The sequence below is a fragment of the Aquarana catesbeiana genome, linkage group LG03, assembly GCF_042186555.1.
Source record: "Aquarana catesbeiana isolate 2022-GZ linkage group LG03, ASM4218655v1, whole genome shotgun sequence".
NCBI classification, from domain to species: domain Eukaryota; kingdom Metazoa; phylum Chordata; class Amphibia; order Anura; family Ranidae; genus Aquarana; species Aquarana catesbeiana.
Genome location: NC_133326.1, coordinates 155,384,224 through 155,408,402, shown reverse-complemented (window position 1 = coordinate 155,408,402; position 24,179 = coordinate 155,384,224). Strand labels below are relative to the sequence as shown.

The 24,179-nt window shown below is 40.2% G+C and overlaps 1 protein-coding gene across 2 annotated transcripts in view; it reads left to right on the top strand.

Moving 5' to 3' along the window:
• ITIH5 (inter-alpha-trypsin inhibitor heavy chain 5) overlaps window positions 1-24,179 on the top strand; it is a 222,336-nt gene that overhangs the window by 91,414 nt on the left and 106,743 nt on the right. For both annotated transcript variants that reach the window (XM_073619435.1, XM_073619436.1), the window contains 4 exons: window positions 6,759-7,312; window positions 10,819-10,872; window positions 21,737-21,853; window positions 22,084-22,461. In XM_073619435.1, the coding sequence (XP_073475536.1) occupies window positions 6,759-7,312; window positions 10,819-10,872; window positions 21,737-21,853; window positions 22,084-22,461 (1,103 nt within the window). The remainder of the gene's footprint in view (window positions 1-6,758; window positions 7,313-10,818; window positions 10,873-21,736; window positions 21,854-22,083; window positions 22,462-24,179) is intronic.

Genomic DNA, 24,179 nt, shown 5'->3' with positions numbered 1-24,179 from the left:
AGTATTAAAATTATGACTTTCATCCAATTCAGCTCTGATTCAGCAGGGAATCTGCTCATGGATCCCCTGCTGAATGGAACGGTGCAGCACCATGTAAAAGGGTCCTCAATGTTGTGACCTTGCAGCTCCATTGTTTTCGGTATGCTTAGTACGGTGGCAGCTGTACTGTAATCCGTCAGGTGTATATCAAACCAAAACAGTTTTTCCTAGTTTTGGAGTGGGGAAGGGTAAGAACCTGCTAGGTTTTTACAGATGGTCAGGGCATTGTTCAGACGCCGCGTACACACGATCCTAATGCCGCGTACACACGATCGGAATTTGTCGGAAAAACCTTGGATGGTTTTTCCGACGGAATTCCGCTCAAGCTTGGCTTGCATACACACGATCACACAATAGTTCTCTGAACTTTCGACCGTCAAGAACGCGGTGACGTACAACACGTATGACGCCACTCTCTCATACTTGATGCCCGTTTCGCACTTGATTCTGAGCATGCGTGTTGTACGTCACCGCGTTCTTGACGGTCGAAAGTTCAGAGAACTATTGTGTGATCGTGTGTATGCAAGCCAAGCTTGAGCGGAATTCCGTCGGAAAAACCATCCAAGGAGCATACACACGGTCAGGGAGGGGGAGGCGCCGACCTGAGTGTAGTATTAAAATTATGACTTTAATAGGATAAGATTAAAAACACTTACAAGATGATAGAAGATGCATGCTCGTCAAAGTAAAGTGCAGTCCTGGCATTCCACATGGCTCTGTGGGTCCCACCGTTGTTCCGGATAGCTGGAAAGGATTGAGCAGCTGGCTGGAATGGATCACAGTGTTTTTCCAGGAGCAAAGGAACCAAGAAGCTCCACACTGACCATCATGGACCGTGGAACAGGAAGTGATGTCACCGGCGTCTGATTGGACCTAGGCAGGGCTGGAATCTTGTCAAACAGAGCTGCTGTGGTGAAAGGCTTTTTCCATTTTTCTGGACATAAACTTGACAGATCAGAGGTAGTCCGATGTAAGAGGACACAAATCCATTTTCATCCAGCTGCCCATATTGCCATCACAGGCCTGCGCCTGTCCACTGTGTAAATGCGGGCATGGATGTAAAAATATGTATATGTAAAAAAACTGACATTCATCCAATTCAGCTCTGATTCAGCAGGGAATCTGCTCATGGATCCCCTGCTGAATGGAACGGTGCAGCACCATGTAAAAGGGTCCTCAATGTTGTGACCTTGCAGCTCCATTGTTTTCGGTATGCTTAGTACGGTGGCAGCTGTACTGTAAACCGTCAGGTGTATATAAAACCAAAACAGTTTTTCCTAGTTTTGGAGTGGGGAAGGGTAAGAACCTGCTAGGTTTTTACAGATGGTCAGGGCATTGTTCAGATCCCTACTTTTATTTCAGTCTATGTTTGTGTTGCAAATTTTCACTCACTTCCTGCCTGGTAAAATTGTTGTCATTGGGATGGGAGGTAAGGGAAAATCTTTGAAACGGAGCCCCAGATAGCCGTAAAACACAGACGGGGTTCTGATCTAATATGAAACAAAATATAGCATACATTTCAGTGTAGTAATAGAAAATGTGATCATCATCATTATTAAAGTCCTGGGATTTTGACCAATTTACGTAAACATGTACCAAGCTTTGACATTTATTCCTCTGTTCTGCTAATTACAAGCCTCTTACAGCAAATAAAAAAATAACAAAAAAAATACATTTTGTAATATAGCATTGTCTATAAGGTCCCAAAAAGCGACTTCGATCATGTGTGCATTCATTTTCAATTACAGCTGCACTATATGGAACTAACAGGATCATATAACAGATGAGTTTATCTGGTGTGTCCCTGCACATGTGTGGCTGAAATGGACACTGAAAGCAATTCATCAGTTTATTAGTAGTAAGTACTGTTCTTATTGCCCCACAGCCACCAGAACAACATCAAACAATGGGATAACAATAGGCATTCACTAGTACATTTAAACCACTGCTATAGTTGCTAAACATTGCAACATATTGTCACCTACATAGCACCAATATTTATTGGCTTCTTACCATTTCCCATAATTATCTTTAAAGCAGAACTAAACCCATCAATTTAACGGTTTCAAAAAACAGTTACATTCCCGGCCTGCTGGGATTGCTAACTGTCACTATTGCCTGCGCTCTTTACCAAACTGTCAAACTATCAAATGGATGGTGTCATAACTGATCACATGTGCAACACCATGGCAGTTGAAGATCCGAAGAGTTGAAGATGGCTGCCTCCTTGGCTGAAAAGGATAGGAGGGTTTAATTCCACTTTAATGCTTCAATGTATAGGTAGAAGAGGTACAAACATTTTTTTTTTTTTTAATTTTTTTTTTTTTTTTTTTTTTTAGCAAAAGCAAATAATTGACCAAGTGTGGAGATAAAATACACTTTTACCATAACTATCCATTGTAGGCATGTTACATAAAGATAATTATAGCAATCCCTTCATTAAAAACAGTTGTAACCACCCGCTGCAAATACAAAGCATGATCAAATGACCATGGTATGTAACGCTAATTTGGACATTTTAGAGGGAAATCATCTAACATTATTTCTTCTTTTTTTAGTATGCAATGTTTCATACAAGGGTTTCTCAATTTACAGGAGGGCTGAGCTCCTGTAAGAGCCCATGTAATCACTTTTCACATACTTTAAACATTGGTCTCCCACTGGATATGATAGTAATTGCTGGAGCTACATTCCAGCTGGCATCATTTTGCTGCTAACCACACCCCATCAATTTGAACTGTGAGGCTTTGTCATACATTAAATACATTAACACATTTAAGCTTAGAATCAAAATAAAAATAAAATGCATAAAAAAATATTTAAACCAAATTTTACCGACCAAATGACTCAAAATCATGAGACCCCATCACTGCATTTGGCATTCATCATATAGGATGAAACAGGTGTGTATTATCCTGCGCTCCCTAACCTAATGAGTCCCTTACTTCTAACTTGTGTCTGATGGCTGCAACCAAATAATTGTGTTCCCACAACTGCTAACAAAATCAAATCAAATAGGCACAGCCACAATTTTTGATTTTATTAGAGTCTAATATTCTACATGATGAATACCAAGGACAGTGATTGGGTTAGGCTCCATGCACACTGGCATAAAAAACATTGCTTCTACAGGAGTTTTGTGTTCTGCCTGTAGAAGCAGCTCAATGTTATGTGTCCATGTACATTAGGAATTTAAGAGGCATATTTTGAGTTTAACGTTTAGAGGCAGAAAAAAAACCCTCCTGGTTCGTGTTTCTGATTGGAGCTTGGAGGAAGAAAAAACGTGAAACTCTCCTAAACTTTGTACAAAAAATGCTCTATATGAGTGTTTTTTACTCCCAAGAGAACAGATTTTTTTTAAGCCCAGTGTGCATGGAGCCTAAAAGGTTATGTTTTCTGACCAATTCAAGTGGAATGCACCTTGGATCATAAATGCGTTTGTAGTGATATGTCTTTGCTTCCAGCAATGATTGATAGCACACAAGGCACAATGTCATCATTTGTTGCAAATTTGAGCCCCTTATAAGAATAGCACCGTGTTTAACTAGAAAGGCACAAGTTCCTTTGTTTGTGTAAATTGTATCCCAACCAAAAAAAACAAAAATGTAATATAAGGCAGCTTGTGAGTACTTAAATGTGGCATCTGCATTATTTTTATGTTTTCATTTTTTTCCCCATATTTTTTACCTAATATTCCACTGATTAACAGTTCATGTTCTTGGATTGTTATGCCCACCCCACTGTATCTATGGAGGGGGCCTTGGTTGTCGCTTCAAACTTGTCTTCCTGTTTTCATCTTGATTATGTGGGTGTGGGGAGAATTGTATATTGTAGTTTAGAGAAAGACTTCAATTCACATAAAGTGATAAGGACATAATAATAAGGACACCTAATTTCTGGCAAGATCAGCATTTATTTTATTTACTTGCTGAAAATGTTTTAGTTTGAAAAGCTAAAGCTGGTAAACGGCAATATATAACATTCTTGTTCTTGCCTTTACTTGTCCTTCAATGCCTAGGCCAAGCTGTTCATAGTAAAGTTGTTTTGGGTGGGTAGTACAACCTCCCTCTGTTTTCTCCAACTCACAGAGGTCTTTTTTGGTGAGTTGTTTTTCCACATTAACCACTTCAGCCCTGGACCATTTGGCTGGCCAAAGACCAGAGCATTTTTTGCGATTCGGCACTGCGTCGCTTTAACTGACAATTGCGCGGTAGTGCGACGTGGCTCCCAAACAAAATTGACGTCCTTTTTTTCCCAAATAGAGCTTTCTTTTGGTGGTATTTGATCACCTCTGCGGTTTTTATTTTTTGCGCTATAAACAAAAAAATAGCGACAATTTTGAAAAAAAATGCATTATTTTTTACTTTTTGCTATAATAATTATCCCCAAAAAATAATTTAAAAAAATGTTTTCTTCAGTTTAGGCCGATACGTATTCTTCTACATATTTTTGGTAAAAAAAAAAAGTCGCAAGAAGCGTTTATTGATTGGTTTGCGCAAAAGTTATAGCGTTTACAAAATAGGGGATAGTTTTATGGCATTTTTATTAATAATTTTTTTTTTTTACTAGCAATGGCGGCGATCAGCGATTTTTATTGTGACTGTGACATTATGGCAGACACATCGGACATTTTTGACACATATTTGGGACCATTCACATTTATACAGCAATCAGTGCTATAAAAATGCACTGATTCCTGTGTAAATGACACTGGCAGTGAAGGGGTTAACCACTAGGGGGCGGGAGGGGTTAAGTCAGTACTAGGTAGTGTTTTCTAACTGTAGGGGGATGGGCTAGCTGTGACACGTCGCTGATTTCTGCTCCCGATGACAGGGAGCAGAGATCAGTGACACTGTCACTAGACACTAGACACTAGACACTGTCACTTCATCCTCTCCGTGAGGCGATCACAGGTATCCCCGCGGCGATCGAGTCCGCGGGACCCGCGACCCGACTCACGGAGCTCCCGCGCGCACGCAATGGCACGGTGGGAAATTTAATGGGACTTACCTGTACGCCCATTTGCCCAGCCGTGCCATTCTGCCGACGTACATCGATGTGCGCCGGTCGGGAAGTGGTTAAACCAGCTAAATAATGGGTAACTCGTGGGAAACAAAAATTAGCAAAAAAAAAAAAAAAATAGTATAGCATATAATCATATACAATTGCGACACAAGTCATATTGTAATTGAATGTTATTAAAAATGACCTTTCCTTTTCAATTTGCGGTGCTGTAAATTTCTGTAAAATGCAATGCAATATGGCTACCTGGAATTGTTCTGTACACAGATGGTGTACAGAACGCTCCTAGAAATGTACTTTCCTGCTTGTGTGATTGGCTCACTGATTTTTTCAGAAGTCTGCACTAAGATACAAATCAAATTTTGGGCATCCTCTGCAACAAAAATGACATTTTTAGTGAGATACCCTCAAAGGAAAAGCATGTCTAAAGGGATACACAGGAAAACACAAAAACTGTGCTAGACTTGTAGGAAAAAACAGAGGCTGCAGCTCAAATGTGGGATACACACAATGAACAGATAGAATAAAAGAGGTTGCGCCCCCAAATTCCATAACTTCAGTTCTTGATATGAACCACAGTGAGATCACACAAAATGAAGAAGTGCCCGACACCATATAAACTTCCTGCTTACCGAATAGCAAGCAATATAAAGCGTTCGGCTGTAACCCAGCCACAGCCTTGACTGTAGGAACGGTTGCTGAACACACACAGGAGGCCTGGTACCGGATATGGTATTGGCAACCACTTGAGCATCTCACTTGGTCTTGACCATACAGGGATGTACTCCAGATAGGCTCAATGGAAAGAAAAACTGACCATAGTGTATTACCGTCTACTGGGTTTATTAAAGAACAAAAATATTGCACTTACATGAATAACAAGAACTGAAGTTATGGACTATGTTAAATCATGTTAATTTGTGGGCGCAACCTCTTTTATTCTACATGTCTAAAGGGATGCAGACACTGCAACTTTCCTCATTAGAGCCCGTCAGGTGCAGCAGCTGATTGAGAATTATTGAACCATTTCCATACAGATTCACTCTGAACATAGACAAACAAACAACTATTCCTTCAGAATAAAAAAAGTAAGAATCCTTTTTTTTTTGTTTTCTCCTTATTCCCTTTTTCTCCTTCTCTTCTCCTTCTATTTTATCCCTTGCTTTTTACATCTTTTGACCCCGCATACCACCCTTATCACGCCTCACAAACCACAAATAGTGAGGTTGGAATAAATATGCTTTGTGATTTAACAAATGTTACCAGGTTTGGCTAGTAAACGTGCATTAATACTCTGAATAACTACACTACTCCTATTGTTATACTCTGTGACTTTGATACCATCTGTCAATGAAAGTGCCTATGATTGTCATAGATCTTCCACTGTCTGTATTGTCTGAGTAGTATGGATCCTTTTTTTCACTATGCTCACAATAAAGATGTTTATGGAGGATAAAGAAAAAGTAGAAATCTGTAGCAAAGTTTGTTAAAATCCCTGCAGTGTACATAGATTACCAAGAGGGGATTGTTTTTTACTCTTTAAACTGAAAATTCAATTAGGCTTTAAGTTGCGTGTTCTTTTTTTTATGATGTTACCCACGTGAACTAAAAATACTAATTCAAAACTAAATCTGCAATGGATTTTTGATGTGATGTCGTTTTTTATTTACTTTGTAATGCTATTTTGTACATTATAGGTTTTATGATGAGATCGGAACACCATTATTATCTGATATTCGAATTGACTATTCACCAGATAGTGTTGAACACGTCACACAAAACATGTTTTACAACTACTTTAATGGGTCCGAAATAGTGGTGGCTGGAAAACTGATTAATAAATCCAGTGATGCTTTGCATGTGGAAATCACAGCAAGTAACAGAAACAAATATGTTGTCCTTGAAGCCGATGTAAAGATTGAAGGTGATGGAGAAAAGAAGATTACAGGATCTCAGCTTATCGAAGACAGCAAACAATACAGGACCCACATCGAACGGCTGTGGGGGTACTTGACATTTAAGGAACTCCTTACATCTTGGCATAAGAGTGATAGAGACCATGAGAAGGAGGAAATAACAAGAAAGGCCAGCCAACTTGCAATGAGGTATAACTTTGTCACACCATTCACACTGCTAGAGGTAAAGGACTATGGCTTCCAGGCGGATCTTCCCAAAGAAGAGTCAGCCAGCCTTTATACAGAGGGGATCGGACAGAAACTGCTCAGTCTACAAGGAAGGAAAGTAACAAAAGGTACTTCAGTTATACAGAGTTGTAGAAATAGCATTCTGTTAGTTTGTTCTCATTTGCTATTTTATTTAAAACAGAAGTTTAGTTTTTCTGCACATTTTTTTTTCTTACAAGGACCTTCTGTCCAGTCCGCTGACATCACAGGTCCTCATTCACACACTCAACAGGAGGGCTGCCAGTAGGGGGGTACCACCAGGCCTCCTGTAGGGGGCCTGGGAATACAGGAGGACATGGACAGTATGGGATCGGTGGAGCAGAGGCAATTGCAGAACAATGCCTTGTGCGGCTCTCTGCAGCAGCTGAAAGACTGTTTCTCCCCCTCTCCCTCCCACAGCTGCTGGAGGGAGAGATACACACATGTCCAGATTTAGGAGAAGCTGAGGTGGGCTGTGCCCACCCAAATTTCAGTTCTGCCCCCCAAGGCCAGCTCTCCCTTGGATGTTGTGCAGTCGGCCGCTGAGTGCCTTCCCCCACCCCGCACCTGCACTCAGGACCAGGACTAGGAGACGGCAGCCTGGAGGCTGGAGCAGTGAGAGAAGAAGAGGCAGAGAGGAATGAGCCAGGAGGTGTTGTGCTCTCACCTCATATCAGATCAGCGCTCCTCCATACAACACATACAACACATGAGACAGGATCGCTCTAAGGCTACTTTTACACTGGGGCTTTGGGGGCATCGGCGGTAAAGCGCCGCCATTTTTAGCGGCACTTTACCGTCGTTTTGGCGGCCCCTTTTGCCTATTGATTTCAATGGGCAGGGGTGCTGTAGGAGCAGTGTATACAGCGCCTCAAAGTTGCTGCTTGCAGGATTTTTCTTGGCGTCCTGCCAACGCACCGCTCCAGTGTGAAAGCACTCGGGCTTTCACACTGGAGTGAGAGGAGAGGCTCTTTACAGGCGCTTTGCAGATGCTATTTTTAGCACTATAGCGACTATAAAGTGCCTCAGTGTAAAAGCAGCCTTAAATTGCATTGGACTGTACACATACACACAGTTTGATTACAGCCCCCTACCTACATTTCCTGCAGCTGAGAGATGAGCAGCCCTTGGATGAGATAGGGGGTGGTAATCAAACTGTGTGTGTATAGTCCAATGCAATCTACTGCCCTGTACACACGATCGCACATTCCGACAACAAAATCCATGTTTTTTTTCCCAACTGATTTTGGCTCAAACTTGTCTTGCATACACACGGTCACACAAATCTTGTCGGAAATTCCGAATGTCAAGAACGCGGTGAAAAATAAATAATAATGATTTTCATGTATTTTTAGTGAAACTATTGTTTTGATATTTGCGATTTCTAACAGCGGCCCTGCTGAATGCTGTACATATAATGGCATATGACCAGCCTCTATTGCAGTATATACTCTGAGCCCAGGCTGATATGATGCCTTTACACCTGGGAAAGGGGGGTGTCCATGGCAGCCTGGGCTCAGAGAAAGTGGGCTGAATGACAATGGCAGCATCTAGAAACAGAAAAAAAATTCTTGAATTTTTTTACTTTTACTGATTTACTAATAGTTATTATTTTTCCTAGCGTTCTGCTTTTAATTCTTAAATGTCACAATAAATGATAAAACTTTCCCCATTTCATGATTCTTGATTGTATTTTGTCTATATCGCCCAGTTCACCAATTTTGCCAGTTGTTAACATACTTTGTGGATAGAACAAAATCACGTTGACTTGTAGGCAGATGCCAGCCATACATAGTACAGGCAAGAATAACTTCAGGAGAGAAGTCCTAGCCAATGGAACGCCAAGTGAAGAAGAAAGATAAGCATGTAAATTAGCTAAATTAAAGAGGAACTGCAGTCTGCTCGCATAATTTGTGATAAAAAACATCTTTACCATTCTGAAGCTTCCCTCTAACCACTTTGCATATTATTTTATATATACTGTGATTCTGTACTTGCCAAATATGCTGCAGAAATCTCCTTCCACTGAGTCTGGCTGCAACCATTTTAACTGTGGGAAACTGAACCTGCTGCCTGTTCACTTCCTGGATTTACACAGACACACAGAGGCACACCTCCAGCTCTGAAGCTCTCATTGGCCCTCTTATCTTATCTCATCCCCCTCCCTTTCCTTGCAAACTCTCACCAGAGAGAGAGCTGTGCATGATGTCATAAGCCCAGGCTTATGACCAGACAAGAAACAGGAAGTGGGCTGTATAAGGTATTTACTGGCAGAAAAAAAAAATACTATCCAAAGTTAAAACAACAAGGGCAGAAGATTTAATAGATGGAAAGTTGAAAAAATGACTGAAGGTCCGCTTTAAGTAGAACATTACGAGGCACCATTTACTTGGCTTAAGGCTTTTTTCACCTCACATGTGCTGCTTCAGCCCATTATAATGAGTTTTACAATGGCAGATGCAAATGCCTACCTATCATACTTGGAAAGGCTTCCAGGCAAACTGCTAAATTCTCATTTTAAAGGCATATATTAGAACTGCATTACCTGTTGATTTGTAATTTATCCAGCCAGCCCTGAGATTTACACAGCCTTTCCAGTCTGAACAGGTGGATAGGTAGGTTACCTCAATTTTATCTACTGTAGTTCAGAAATAAAGCATGGTCAATTCCTTGGCCCTAGCTTGTGATTTGACAGCGACATAGCTACAGCAGCAGACTAATAAGGTCGTCTCCTAACTCCAGTCAGCATTTTCCTTGTCAGCAGATGTCCATGCTGTAAATCCAGCTTGGCACAGAGGGCTGACCCTCTCTCTATCATTTTGAGTGCTGCTGCACAGGGGATTAGAGGAGTTTGGTATCAGACAGATTCAGGGACCTACACTATTTTTTTAATAAATACATAACTGCATTAATTGTGTCTTATGCTTAAAGCTTATGTTTTTATTGTGACGACCTGTAATAATTTGTGAAAAGCAGAAATTGTGTCATGTACAAATTCGAAGGCTGATAAAACAGGCGAACAGAGTATTGGTAACTGTAAGCGCAAACACACAAGTCCATATATAACAGGAGATATAAAGGGCTGAGCAACTTAGTCCATAGGGGACAGGCTGGAAATTCAAGGGTTAAGTGGTAACCGGTAATGTAATGGTTAAAGTAGGCTGGTAGGCTAGGCGGCTGCTGTCCTCAGAGAGCTGGCTCTGTGATGGATGAGAGAGGGGTAGAGAAGGAAAACATCATTTGTTAATACTACACTCAGGTGGCGCTTCCTTCTCTACCCCTCTGATAAAACAGGCGATAAGGCTTTCAATTTTTTTAAATATTTGAAGTCAAGTCAAGGAGGTCTATTACAGCTTTGTTAACAATAACAACGGGTGTCCACCAAGGAGAGTGCTTCTCCAATGTGGACACTCGATGCGGGGAGGAGCCACCAGCGCCGCTGGGGGACCCCAGAAGAGGATGATCGGGGCCACTCTGTGCAAAACGAACTGCACAGTGGAGGTAAGTATAACATGTTTTTTTTTTTTTTTAAACGAGGATTTACAACCCCTTTGATGAAACAGGTATCTGACAATTTCTTTTTTTTTTTTACTAGAACCTCCATCCCAGCAGATAGGCAAACAAAAACCACCAATGTCTAAAACTTCAGGTAATGTATCCCTTTTATGACTAAGCCTATTTTTGAAATTTGGTGTTTACAAGTTAAAATTGTAATTTTTCTAGAAAATTACTTAGAGCCCCCAAACATTATATATATATTTTTTAGCAGAGAATCTAGAGAATAAAATGGCGATTGTTGCAATATTTTATGTCACACGGTATTTGTGCAGCGGTGTTTTAAAAGCAACTTTTTGGGAAAAGGGACACTTTTATGAATTTAAAAAAAAACAAACAGTAAAGTTACCCCAATTTTTTTGTATAATGTGAAAGATGATGTTACACTGAGTAAATAGATACCAAACATGTCACGCTTTATAATTACACACACTCGTGGAATGGCGACAAACTACGGTACCTAAAAATCTCCATAGGCGACGCTTTAAATTTTTTTTACGGTTACCAGGTTAGAGTTACAGAGGAGGTTTAGTGCTAGAATTATTGCCCTCGCTCTGATGATCGATGCGATACCTCACATGTGTGATTTGAACACCGTTTACATATGCGGGCGCGACTTCCGTATGTGTTTTCTTTGCTGCGCGAGCTCGCGGGGACGGGGGCGCTTTAAATTTTTTTTTTTCTTATTTATTTTATTTATTATCTTTATAAATCGTGTTTTTTAAAAAAAAAAAATTTTGATGACTTTTATTGCTGTCACAAGGAATGTAAACATCCCTTGTGACAGTAATAGGCGGTGACAGGTAATCTTTATGTTTCCCACCTATTATTTCATATTCCTGATATGTGTGTGTTGTACCTCGTACTTTCCTTTGTGTGAAATACCTGATGATTCTGCCAGTCCCACTGCTTTCATATTTCAAACTGAGGGCACAGGCACAGTCAGAAAACTGAGTGCGGTCAGTCTTCTGACTGTGCCTGTCCTCCAACAGTCAGACTTGTGCTGCACAGCCATCCACTGGGAAGATATGTGTACTGCAGTTTCTCCACCCCCACCTCTACAAGCCCCTTATGCAGCTGAGAACAGAGGTTATATGATCAGTAATTAAAAATAAGAAAAAAAAAGTATTTATAAGGTTTTTTCAGGACTGCGCTATAGCCAAAAGACTATGACAGCACGGCTCTCTTATTCTGGAAGGGCGTTCGTGGATGTCCTCTCAGAATCACGCCCCTGCGCGGCCCCTGTCACACTTTGTGATTGATGTTTCCTTCAGACACAGCTGATCACAGATCGCGGCAAAGGGCCAATCACAGCAGCCTTTTACCATGTGATCAGCTGTGTTCACGTCTGTGGTCACGGCTGATCACATGTAAAGAAACTTGGCGGTTATCGGCATTCCTTTCCTCACAGCATGAGGAAAGGAGAGTCAGTAGTTGGCAATTCTGACAGCACACATTTACACTGATAATCAGGGCACTGATCATCAGTGCAACCCCATCAGTGCCAATCAGTACTGCCTATCACTGTCCATTAGTGCCACCTATCAGTGCCTCCTCATCAGTTCCACCTCATCAGTGCCTATCAGTCCCCATCAGTGCAGAAAAATTACTTATTTGCTAAATTTTATAACAAACTAAGAAAAAAACATTTTTTTTTCAGAATGTTTGGTCTTTTTATTTGATTAGCAAAAAATAAACAATCCAGTAGTGATTAAATACCCCCAAAAGAAAGCTCTATCTGTCTCAAAAAATGATAAAAATCTCATATGGGTATAGTGTTGCGCAATTGGCTTTCAAGGTGTGACAGAGCAGGGTGGGGGGTGGGGCACTGGCATACAGTAAGCAGCCTGTACTGAAAAGTGCGTGGTTGCGCTTATTACTGGGACATAACACAGTTGATGCAGGATGCCTTGCCAAAAGGTGGGACAGTTAGCAGGTATGGATTCCACAGCGAGTGTCTGGGGATTTAGACTTTGCCACTGACCCTGTCCACATTCACCCTCAGCTTATTTCCAGTCGAATGCGAGCAGGCGAGTGAAAATTTTGAGGGCTGCACTAAGAATCTGTAGAACTCATTCAGACTTGACCTTAAAATGGCTTAAAGAAGATCCATCATTGGAATGTTTATCTTTATTTTATATTTCTGTCCCCTACAAGACAAAGTGCACACATTTATAAGTTCTTTCTATTCCTACTGCATCAACTCCCGTCTACGCAAACTCACTCTACATAGGATTACCCAACTATCAGCTTACGCACCTACGACTCATAACAGGAAAAAAACCCTGGGAGTCCATCTCCCCATCCCTAAGGAGCCTACATTGGCTAACAGTAAAGAATCGGATCACTTTCAGGACCCTCTGCCTCACCCACAAATGCATACGTGGAAACGCCCCTCAATACCTCCGAGAGAAAATAAAACATTACACACGCAATCTGCGATCGTCTAGCCAAAACCTCCTCCTCATTCCCAAATACCGCTACAAAGCAAGGGGAGAACGAAGATTTGCAGTCCAGGGACCCCGGCTATGGAACTCTCTTCCGACTCACATCCGCATGGAAGAAAACCATCTGGCATTCAGGAAAAAACTCAAGACTCACCTCTTCTAATTAAGCTGACAACACAACGCATCAGCGCCTTGAGGCGATTCAGTTTGCATTTGCAGCGCTTTACAAATCATTCATTCATTCATTCATTCATTAAATCCAATACTGCACTTCAAACTTATCAATCACATCCCCCAGTAAGCATGGAATTGTAGGTGGCACACATTTATTAACTGAACATAGCATTAAATATAAAAAATACACAACACAATAAAATGTAGTATATAAAAATGGCCACGACACCTTTATTGGTATTTAAATTGAAATCTATTAAAACTTTATTCAAATATCAATAAGTAAATAAATATATATTCGAAATTTAAACAAACTTTAAACTTGCTCAGTCATAGAACTCAAGCTATAAATGAATGATTCATAAAACACAGTCCCCCCTTAATTCCAGGGTGACATAACCACATAATGGTGCCAGCGACAGGGTGGGAGGGAGGGGGAGCTCGCCAAGCCGATCCAGGACAACTGTGAGCGGGGTCCGTCAAGTGGGGCCTTTTATAGACCCATACACGTGCAGAAAAACGTGTTTCCGGCCTAAAAGCCTCGTGACAGGTACTCTTTTTTTTTTTCTATACATAGAACTAAAAACTTTATTAAAAAACATGACGGCCACAATCCCATGTTATGGGCTCTTAATCTGTGCCCACAGGTCATTGGATTGTAGGTCGCACACATTTATTAACTGAACATAGCATTAAATATAAAAAATACACAACACAATAAAATTTGGTATTTACCTTTATTGGTATTTAAACTGAAATCTATTAAAACTTTATTCAAATATCAATAAGTAAATAAATATATATTCAAAATTTAAACAAACTTGAAATTCGCTCAGTCATAGAACTCGAGCTATAAATGAATAATTCATAAAACAAAGTCCCCCACCAGCCGGCTTGTTGTAAACAAACCCGGCTACCCCAGCACCGTGGCCCTTTCAATGCTATTCTGAAGGCCTAAATTAAAAATGTCCAAACCAACATCAGATAGATGGACACCATCTTGCCTGTATAAACCCTCCAAATCAACATGACGAAAAGAGAACCCCCCCAGCAATGGCATGAACTTTTCGATGGAGTGATTGACTCCTTTTTACATTTTTTCAAGAGATTTGCTTCCAGGAGAGGATAACCAGCTTACACGAGAAACCATTTCAGAGAAAATAATACAGGTATTTGGAAAAGAAAGTTTTAGACGTTGCAAATCATGTCTTATTAGAAACATCAAGTCTAACGTTTTTATCTTGCCAACATCATTACCTCGAAGGTGAAGAAATAAAATACATGGACAAGGCCATGAATGAAACAGAGTAGACAGATGAAAAAACAGATCAGTCCATTGAAGACCTTGAATGCATTTCCAAAAGATTTGAAACTTATTTGAAGGTAAAGATAGGTTGGAACTGTAGCAATGCTGTGAAGCTCGTTTATGAGCCCAATATATATATGAATGTTCAGCTATCCATATATAAGGCTTGATACCTATAAATAAAAGAGATATGTTAGGGCGAATATAAATATTAAACCTCTGAAACTCTCATCTACCTAATTTCATAATGACCGCATCACTTAAACCCAATCTAGCAGCTTCTGTAGCAGCTCCGATGCAAAAAGAATGAGGGGAAAATTTTAAATGTGAAATACCCAAATGGAAAAGGCAGCATTTGAAAACTGCTGATAATTGAAATTTGGTCATAGGTGAGGAATCCAAATGATCTAGAAAATTACCTCCAATAACTGATCTACAAGATAGATATCTTTTAAAGACTATAAGGGGGCAAAGGACGGAGTTGCCACAAGCAATATAGACTGAGCCAATGGCATTTACCGGCTTGATTCGTTTTTGATCTCCTAATGAAAATAAGGACTTTATCTAAAATAGAAACTTCAGCTTTTCTAAATCCGTTTGCTTAACTGAAAAGAAACTATTACAGGCTGGTAAATTATTAAGTTTAAGTAAAAAGGAAACCCCAACTAAAGTCTTATTGATGTGATTAAAAGGAAAATGTAAGCGCATAAGTGAACAAAGAAAGGCTAAAATGGAATGTTCGGTAGGAGAAAAACCTGCAAAGGCCTAGTTCTTTATTAAATGACAGCCATTTCTCCCATGCAACTGAGTAGTCAGTCCATGTTTTTGGAGTGATTTAATTTTTTATAGCTGATAATACTGGAGTTAAATCAGATTCCACAGATGACTCGGACAAGGGTACCCAACCATTTCTGCATCTGGTAAAAGCTGTCTGAAACGAGCCATCTGGAAGCGAGATACTGCATCAGCAATTATATTTTGCTTACCTGGCACATATTTCCCTTTAATCCAAATATTCAGCTTTAGACATAGAAGAACCAGATAACGTAAAAGTTTGATGACAAACAGATTTGGAAGAAAGGCAATTAAGGGCAAAATTCACACCCTTGTTATCTGTATTAATAATAATTTGTTTATTAGCAAATTGATCCCCCAAATTTCTAATGCAACAATGATTGGAAAAAGTTCTAACAAAACAATATTTCTGGAAGCTTTGTTAGATATCCAAAAAGGAGGCCATTTTTCAAAACACCAATGAGTAAGAAAAATAGCTGCAAATCCACAAAAACCAGCTGAATCTGTGAATAAATTAAGATCAGCAGAAACAACAAACTCATCCCGAAAAATTGACCGTCTGTTATAGTCAATTAAAAATTGTGACCATACCAACATGTCATCTTTTAAATCAGAAGTGATACCAATGTGTAAAAAAGAGGATTTATAACTGGACACGGCTAGTGATAGTCTCCTGGAAAATATTCTTCCCATTGGCATAATCCATGTCGAAAAAAGCAAGAGGACCTAGAAATGATTGAAGCTCTTTTAATAAGATTTTTTTACGATGCAGAAAAAATGAAATCAAAGATTGAATCCTATCAATCTTGCAAGAAGGGGGTTCATATTGAAACAATAACGTATTAATACCTAAAAAGTGCAGCGGGGATGGAAAAGCGGTTTTATCAGTTGCAAGAGGAATACAGAAGAATTTGGATATGAGAAAAAATAAGCGTAATATTAAAGAGCAAACAAGAGAATTTGGAGGACCAATAAAGAGGAAATCGTTCAGATAATGAGTTATTCCACTATGATCGGATTCATAAACCATTACCCACTGAAAAAAGTGGAAAAAACCTCAAAATAGTAGCAGGACAAAGAACAACCCATAGGAAGGCATTTGTCATAGAAAAAATATTCATCAAAACAAAAACCTAGAGAGTTATAAGACTGCAGCTATGGGCAATAATCTAAAAGCTGACTGAATATCAGCTTTAGCTAATAATGCAGCATGGCCAAATTTTGAATGATTTGGATTGCATCATCAAAAGTAACATAGGTGACCGAGGCTGATAGAGGATCAATTTCATCATTCAAAGAATTTCCAGCAGGGAAGGAAAGGTGATGTATGAGGCAATAAGAACTTTTTTAGGGACCAACCCCAATGGTTATACATGGAAATTTAGAAAGGGGGGAATTAAAAGGGCCAGCAACTCTGAAAATTCTTTAATTAATTTGTCCCTCACTATATCAGTATGGATTAACACCAATTTTACATTTTTTGACAAATGACAACCTGAACCTGAAAAAACAGGAAAAGCCTTCAATTAATAGCTGTGCTTTCCCCTTGTCTGGGTATAGCATTAGCCAATGATGCATTGCAGACAGCCTCACTGGTATGCATGCTTTTTGAATGATCCCTGGTGAATTAATTGTTTGAGGCTCTTTTAAAACACTTGGATACTGAGTAGTTCCCGAAGCAAAAGGAACATTCATGTCGGTAACGACATGAATTTAACGACTTGCACTGGGTTTCATTATAGGCGTAACATATACCTTTCTTATAAACTGAAACCGAATTAGTGGCCTTAGACATTAATTGTGTTGGTTGTTTTGAAAAAAACAGGTTTTTGAGGAATAATAAGGTTTAACCACAACCCAACGTCTTTATTACCCCATTTAAGATTAGGATAATAGCAATCTTCTGGCGGAAAGATTCATCGTAATTGAACCATCCCATACCGACAAAGCTTTTATAAGCTTCCAGTATGTGTTCCAAATGTTGAAACAACCCGCTGCACTTTTCAGGATGTTTCTCACCCATTACTGCAGAAAATATGCAGAAATCCTGCAACCAATTAAAAAATGATCTAGAAACTGGACGACGCCTATTATTCTCAGCGCTTTCCTCAGATCTCTTATCATGTTTATTGGAAAATTCTTTGGTATTAGGTAATAAAGATAACAGGTCCAAAAATGTGCCCTTCCAAATCTTCTCTTTTATAGAGGGAGCCAAATGAAATCCTAATGGAGACATTTCACATGGCAAAAGCTCCTTAAAGCGAGGGTTCACCTATCTATCGTTTTTTTTTTTTTTGAGTTCATTCACAAACTTTTCTTCTCAGCATTACATACTCACATATTGTGTGTAATATGTCCGCCTGTGTCAGATTTCGTCGGAAAGAATAACTTATATTATTCACTGCAGGCGGTTTCCATCTTCATTGTGGGCATTTGAAGCCCACAAGCATTTATTTCCTGGATGCGGTGAATGCTGTGCTCCCAGCATTCACCGCTCGTTCCCGCACATGCTCAGTGGCATCCTGGGAAGCCTGAGACTAGCTCCCAGGAGACTGTGCAGAGTCTGGGAGAGGCTAGAAACACGCCTACTCCCACAGGAGGAGAACCAGGAAGTGCAAAGAAGAATAGAAAAATTAAAGGTAATTACGGCGATTTAAATTTTTTTAAACGGCATGTCAGCATCTAGGCAAGGAAGAAAATACATACAGATATTGTTCAAAATTTGGGTGGTACCCCGCTTTAAAACATATTTCAGGAACAGAGGCAGACATACTGACAGGGGTGTTAGTAATTGAAGGAATAGGATTAATATTAGACACTGAATTAGAGGACCAGACATGAAAAGGAGAAGGTGAGACAGACATTGGCTGTTGAACAGATACAACTTCATTAAATTTAGCTAATGAAGTAATTAATTGACTAATTAATTCATTCTGAGAGGACTAACGGCTCTGGATGCATAAAAAGAACAGGAATGCTGCTACCTTGTGATGACAAGTCGTTGACTGCAGACCTATTTGGTGATGCTGCAAGAGAAGGGGCTCTCACTGTATCCAGCCTAGATGGCCTGGATGCCTGTGATGCCGTCGCTTGGAAACCGGAGAAACACGCCTGGAACGTGTTGCACCTGGGGGCAGAGATACATCTTCTGTGGGCGGAATCACTCTTGCTGTGGGCGGAGTGGCTCTGGGAGTGGGCGGTGTTAATTTGGCTGTGGGCGGAATAGAACTAGATGTAGGCGGGGAAGGTCACGCCCGCCCTCAACCTTCACCGCTGCGTATTGTAGACGGAGAGAAGACCCGCCTCCTCCTCTTGATACGCTGAGCCACAGGCACGTCATCTCTGTCATCCTCTGTTGGGCAGGACCTGCCCCTCTGATTCACCGCTGCCTCTGACTCCGGACGTTCCGATGGTAGGCGCTGCTGAAGCCTGTGAGCTGGGGAGCACTGGGCTGAGGTAAGATTTGCTGGCCGGGTCACCTCTTCTGTATCCTCTCTCCTTGGGGGGAACAGCTGTTCCGTTGCCTCTGCTTCACATGCTGGATTGACTTTGGCCATCGCCAGGCACTGCCGCAGCCACTCATCGCCGCCTTCAGACTCTGCCTTCTCCAAGACCTTCCGCACCAATGACATGTCCTGTCATGGCTGGCGAGTTGTAGTATAATAGCTCTGTAGTATAGCAGGGAGCATGCCAAGCCGATCCAGGACAACTGTGAGCGGTGTCCGTGTTTCCCGCCTAAAAGCCTCGTGACAAGTACTTTTTTTTTAAAATATAGAATTAAAAACTTTATTAATAAACATGGTGGCCACAATACCATGTTGTGGGCTGTTAATCTGTGCCCACTTGTTATGCAGGTTTCAGCTACAGTCCCTGCTTCTTAGCCATGTCTATTGATGCGTTTCACCCTGATTAGGCCTAGTTGTTTAAAGCTATGAGTTTGGAAGAAGAATAAAGACAACATTTCTTGCTTTACTGATACCAGGTGTAGTTGCAGTCACTATTTTGTACTGGCTAGGGCATAACTACAAGTGTGCTGAGGGTGTAGGTGCTCACTGTAAGGTACTATTATCTGCTATTCATCTGGGATTAAAGGGACTTGTCAGCATAGAACGAAGTATTTAAAAATACAGCAAACTTTCTGTAGTGACTGTTTAGCATCCAGAGTACATTTAATCTTCAAAAACTCCTACAGGTGAAATATATAACTTTTCTCTGTTCTGATGAAATTTCTGTTTGTATCATCATGTGCTTTCTCCAAATGATTTCTGAAAGGTAGTAATCATCTGAGCAATTTCTGTGCTCTAATAAGAAAAGCTTTAGTATCTACATCCTTTTAGGTGAGAACTAGCTTTAGATAGTGTTTTATCGAAAATAAACTGTCACTTTAAAGAAAGCCTGTAATTTTGTACTTGTACTGTATCTCAGTGGAGACTTCTGGAAATAGCGGTGGGCCAGTCACACAAATAGTAAATAATAGGTCCCCTAGGATGCCCTATTCCAAGTTACCAAATTTTTGACATTTCCTGTCCTAAGGTTTAAATAAAGGAAAAAGTCTAGAAAAAGAAAACCAATGTAGCCACCACAGCTGCATTATATGATATTTTTATTCTTGGGTTACTATATGCTTTAAGGTAGCCACATCATGTGAAAAATGTTATCTGATGGCTATAAATGTAAATATAAAATATTTATATGAAATGTTAAAAATATATATATATTTTTAATAGATAAAAATAATATATAATCCCTATACATTGCCTTTAAAATGAATTACATATGGAATATATATAGTTCATGTGCTTTTAACTTCACGTGGTTGTCTGAAAAGAAAAATGAACCAAGCATATTCTTCTAAATTGTGCACTTGCCTCAATTCAAAGCACCTAATGTGATTTCTAGTTTTTCTCTCCTCCTTCTGCTATCTTCATGAGTCCCTTTCAATCATTTATCCTGACACCAAGCAATCCCGGGAGACAGCCCCACCACTCCATCAAGCACACAGCAGGTGATTGACAGTCTCAGATGTGCAGGTTTCCTTTAAGACTGTGTAGAGGGGTGTGTCCATTCCCTCCACTCAGGTCTCAGATTACACTCAGCTCTCTGTTCTTGTACTGTACAGTGTGTGACATCAGATCCTGCTTCTGGGCTCTGGAAGCTCAGCAATGCTGTGTAAACAGTGCACTTTGAACTCTTGTAGAGGAGAGAGGGCTGCAGGTAAATGGGTACAATTTTTATGTAGGAGGATTTGTTTTATCTCTGTGTATCACTTGAAGCTAGTTACTTCAGTGGGTATATGTGAGGATTTACAGCCATTTTGAACTAGCACTGAAGTCTGCATATATTAACCTTCCCTTTCAGCAATGTGACATCCGCCATATCCCTCAACTGTGCAGACATCTTCACCCACTCCTCTTGCAGGTTCAAGATCTTTGGTCACCTTGAACGACTTTGCCAGGATGACATGATTCCCACACTTGTCCATGGGAGTTCATTTATTCCAGCACCTGACAGATATCAGCTTTGTACACAGCAGTTAAAGTGGTTGTAAAGTCAGAAGGTTTTTTATCTTAATGCATTCTATGCACTGGGATAAAAATCTTTCTGTGTGTAGTAGCCTCCCTCAGCCCCCTTAATACCTATTTTTACTCCTTCTCTGTCCAGCAATGTCTACGAGTGTCTCGGCCGTCTGAGACTCTCCCTCCTGATTGGCTGAGACACAGCAGCAGCGCCATTGGCTCCTGCTGTTGTCAATCAAGTCAGTTAGCCAATCAGGAGAGATGGGATAAGGGGCCGGGCCACGCTTCAGTGTCTGAATGGACACACAGAGCTGTGACTTGGCTCAGGTGCCCCCATAGCAAACTGTTTGCTGTGGGGGCACTCGACAGGATGGAGGGGCCAGAAGCACCGAAGAGGGACCCAAGAAGAGGAGGATCTGGGCTGCTCTGTGCAAATCCACTGCACAGAGCAGGAAAGTATAACATGTTTGTTATTTTTATAGAAAAAATCAAGACTTTACAATCACTTTAAACCTTTATTGCAGAAGAGACATTACAAGTAAAAGTTAAAAAACCTTCCTGCTTGCAAATTTGGGATGATTTTTTGCTAAAGTTCAACCTTAAGCCAAAATGACTTGTGTTGAAATAACTTATGTTATATAATTTTTTAGCATATTTGGAATTTTTCTTTTATATTTTGTCATTTGACATTCTTCCTTATACATTTCTATATCCTTTAAGCGGATGGAGATCCACATTTTGTTGTTGACTTCCCTTTGAGTAAGTTGACAGTGTGCTTCAATATTGACGGTGAACCCGGAGACGTACTAAGGCTGGTATCAGACCACAAATACTCTGGTAAGAGATCAGTACATTTTTTATCTTTGCCATTTTCAGAATTACCTAAAGAAATGTTAAAATTAAATATTTTATGTATGTAAATGTACTTCTAATTCAGAGAAAGATAATTGGCATTACAAGGCTGTTCCAAGAGGGCTTGAGCCCTGACAGCTTCTAGCTTTGTTTACTTGCATCGAAAAAAAAAAAAAGAAAAAGAAACTGAAAAATTGTATTGCTGTATTTTCAAGGTGTGACAGTGAATGGGCAGCTGATCGGTGCTCCAGCTCCTCCACATGGACATAAGAAACAACGGACCTACTTTAGCAAAATCACCATAATCGTCAACAAACCAAAGCGCACTTATATAGAAATTACTCCCAACAAGGTGATCCTGGACAGCAAGGATCGGCTCATTCTAGCATGTGACAAGAGTGCCACAGTGAAGACTGATGACCTTTTGGTCTCTGTTGCTGCTAAATCCAATGTCACTGTTACCATTTACGGCACTATTACGTTTGTAATTCTGGTGCATCAGTACAAGAATCCAGCTCCCTTTCAAAGAAACCACTTGGGATTTTACATTTCTAACAGCAAAGGACTGTCCCTATATTCTCATGGCCTTTTAGGTAAGCTTGATTGCTCCTAAGAGAAATAGTAAGAAACATAAATGTAAATTGCAGGGCAGTTGCAAAGAAACAAATCATAAGATCTTGCTCCATTGTATTACACTTTCTTTTCCTGTCAGATTTCTTTTCTGTCGTTTCATTAATCAGCAGTTAAGTTGTTTAACTAATGTATACAGGCACACATTTATGTCAAAAAGACAGAGTAAAGAGTAACAATGTGTCAGGAGAATGAGAACTCAAAGTAATCAGTGCCAACTTATCAAGGTCAGAACAGTGAAAGATAATTTCAGATGGACAACATGGCACTGGGCATTATGTATCATCATATTAATTCTGAGAACTACATTTCCTTTCCATCAGTAACCAATCAGCATCAGACCTGCCCTGAAAGCTTCATTCTGATTGGTGCCTGTGAGGAAATAATATTTTTTCTTGGTAAAATCATGTTATTGCATAAGGCTCTTAGCATTTACCAGTTTATGGGGAAGGAAGAGTTGTCGAACCTCATAGATGTAAGGGATTTGAGTATTGCCTGAGGCAAGAGAGGAGAGCACATGGCCTGTCCCAAAAATGTATATCCTCCCCCAGCATGCACCATTGGCATAAACCTCCTATCAGATTGGCTGAAGAAAATATAAATATTCATAAATCAGTTTTGTTTGTGAAATCTCATATTATGACCAGTGATACCAGGGACATCTACTGGTGACAGTGAGAAATCACAAGCTTAGAGAAAAAACTGGTGGACAACAATACAATCAGTCTGAGCTAACTCCAGCCCAGCCAAAAACAACTTGACATATTAGCCCCATTTAGTACAAGAGGGCTACATAAACATTATTTTGGTAGCCTCCCTGGCGGTTTTCCCGAGTGTGGCTCGGGGTTAAAATTCAGGACCATTAGCGGTAACCCCGAGCCACACTCGGGATTACATCGCAGGATCCTGGTGTGGCTTTACTTACCTTGTCCCCGGGATCCTGCGATGTCCCCCGCTGTGTCTGCGGGCTCCGTCCTCCTCCGAAGCCTCTCCGTGCCAGGCTCCGTTCCCTGCGAGCTGCGCGACGCACGGGGCGGAGCCTGGCGGCAAATTCAAAAAAGTGTAAAATCATAACACATACAGTACTGTAATCTTACAGATTACAGTACTGTATGAAATTATTTCACATCCCTTTTGTCCCCAGTGCTTTGTCCTATGCCCTGCATGCAGTTTTATGTTATATATACTGTTCTTTCTGCCTGGAAACTGGAGATTGTCCATAGCAACCAAAAAGTGTCCCTTTACATCAAAAGTGGCTTTAGACCAGCTAGAAAACAGGGCTAGTAAATTAGAACACTTGCAGAATTGAGCGATAGTGAATCGTGGGGAAATTTATTTTATTATTAATTTTTTTTTTTTAATTATTTATTTTTATTTATTATATTATAATTTATGTTTTTGTGTTTCAAACTTTATCATACCCGGGATATCTACTAGACTCTTGTTTGGACAGATTTAAGTGTGTTATTGTTAAGAATTACAGACCTACAATATAAAACGCCAAGTTTCCATGCAAAATAATTGTACCGCTTTCAGCACCTAAAATCCGAAATAATCAGACCGCCAGGGAGGTTAAAGTCTTTATATTCATTGATCCTGTTATTGTTTTGTACCTAATATAAGGTCCCATGGGCACTTTTAATGTATTGTTGGATTGCATTATGAGGGATGCAGGTACATA